This window comes from Galeopterus variegatus, unplaced genomic scaffold (assembly GCF_000696425.1).
Source record: "Galeopterus variegatus unplaced genomic scaffold, G_variegatus-3.0.2 Scaffold6016, whole genome shotgun sequence".
Taxonomy (NCBI): Eukaryota; Metazoa; Chordata; class Mammalia; order Dermoptera; family Cynocephalidae; genus Galeopterus; species Galeopterus variegatus.
The window spans coordinates 127,858-129,045 of NW_007732127.1; the positions used below are offsets into that span (position 1 = coordinate 127,858).

Here is a 1,188-nt window from a genome sequence, read left to right on the forward strand (position 1 = left end):
GTTTTTTCCTATGCATACATACTTATGATAAAGTTTAATTTATAAATTAGGCACAGTAAGAAGTTAACAATAACTAGTAATACAATAGAACAATTATAAAAATATACTGTAATAAAAAGGTATGTGAACGTGGTCTTTCTCTGTTTATTTCTGCAATTTTGCATTTAATATTTTTGGGCCGTGGTTGACTGCAGGTTACTGGAACTGCAGAAAACGAAACTGTGGATAGGGGTAACTACTGTACATTGTAATGCAATAGTTAAATGTAAATATTATCATTTTCCCTTTGCTACCACTAGAGTAATCATGTAGGTTGTCGAACTGTGTTCCAGGAAACCCTGGGGATCATGCTGGGAGCTCAGGGACCGTCCTTCTTCAGACAAAGCATCTTCCCTTTTATCTGCTTTCTGTGTTAGGCTTCCACGTAGTTTCTTTGGAAGATAGGGCTCTGTAACTTCTAAAGAAGTTTGAAAATCAGCAATCTAGCAGGATTTTTGCAAATGAGAATAAATAGCTGTGTTCATTTGAAATGCTAGCAATCATCTGGGTAGGGTGATGATTGGCTGAACACCTGGTTCAAGGTGATTGACGTCCATTTAATAACTATGAATAGACTGGCTTGAACCAGAGACTGAAACTCACATGGAGACCTTTGTGCTGCATTGAGACTGGGGGTGTCATTTAAGTTGGGTGTTCCCAATGCCTTTTATTTTTTGGCTCTGTTTGTAACCAATGTGATGGTTCAGTGTAAGAACCACGGTGGAAACTAAGCGGTACCTGCCAGGTGATGGTGCTTTCTTTCCTGTCTTCATTTTTCAGTGCACTTACATTTCAATTGACCAAGTTCCAAGGACCCATGCCATTGTGATAAGCAGACCTGCCTGGCTTTGGGGGGCAGAAATGGGAGCCAATGAACATGGAGTATGCATAGCCAATGAAGCCATCAACACCAGAGAACCAGCTGCTGAGACAGAAGCCTTACTGGGGATGGATCTTGTCAGGTACTGCATTGTGATTCTTTGAAACAACTGCCAAGAATAGGTTGGAAATGAGGACAGGATTTCTTTCCCCCTAAACCTCATATTTTGTAACATAATCCTCCGAAAGAGGACATGCCTTTTGATATAAGATCTGAGATAATGGAAAAAAAGAGTAGATTACAAGGAAGGGTATTCAGCAATAAAAAAA

At 39.6% G+C, this 1,188-nt stretch overlaps 1 protein-coding gene across 2 annotated transcripts in view; it reads left to right on the forward strand.

The window, feature by feature from the left end:
• Positions 1-1,188, forward strand: part of LOC103605721 (secernin-1-like) — a 26,410-nt gene that overhangs the window by 16,499 nt on the left and 8,723 nt on the right. For both annotated transcript variants that reach the window (XM_008590348.1, XM_008590349.1), the window contains exon 2: positions 820-1,001. In XM_008590348.1, coding sequence (XP_008588570.1) covers positions 820-1,001 — 182 coding nt within the window. The remainder of the gene's footprint in view (positions 1-819; positions 1,002-1,188) is intronic.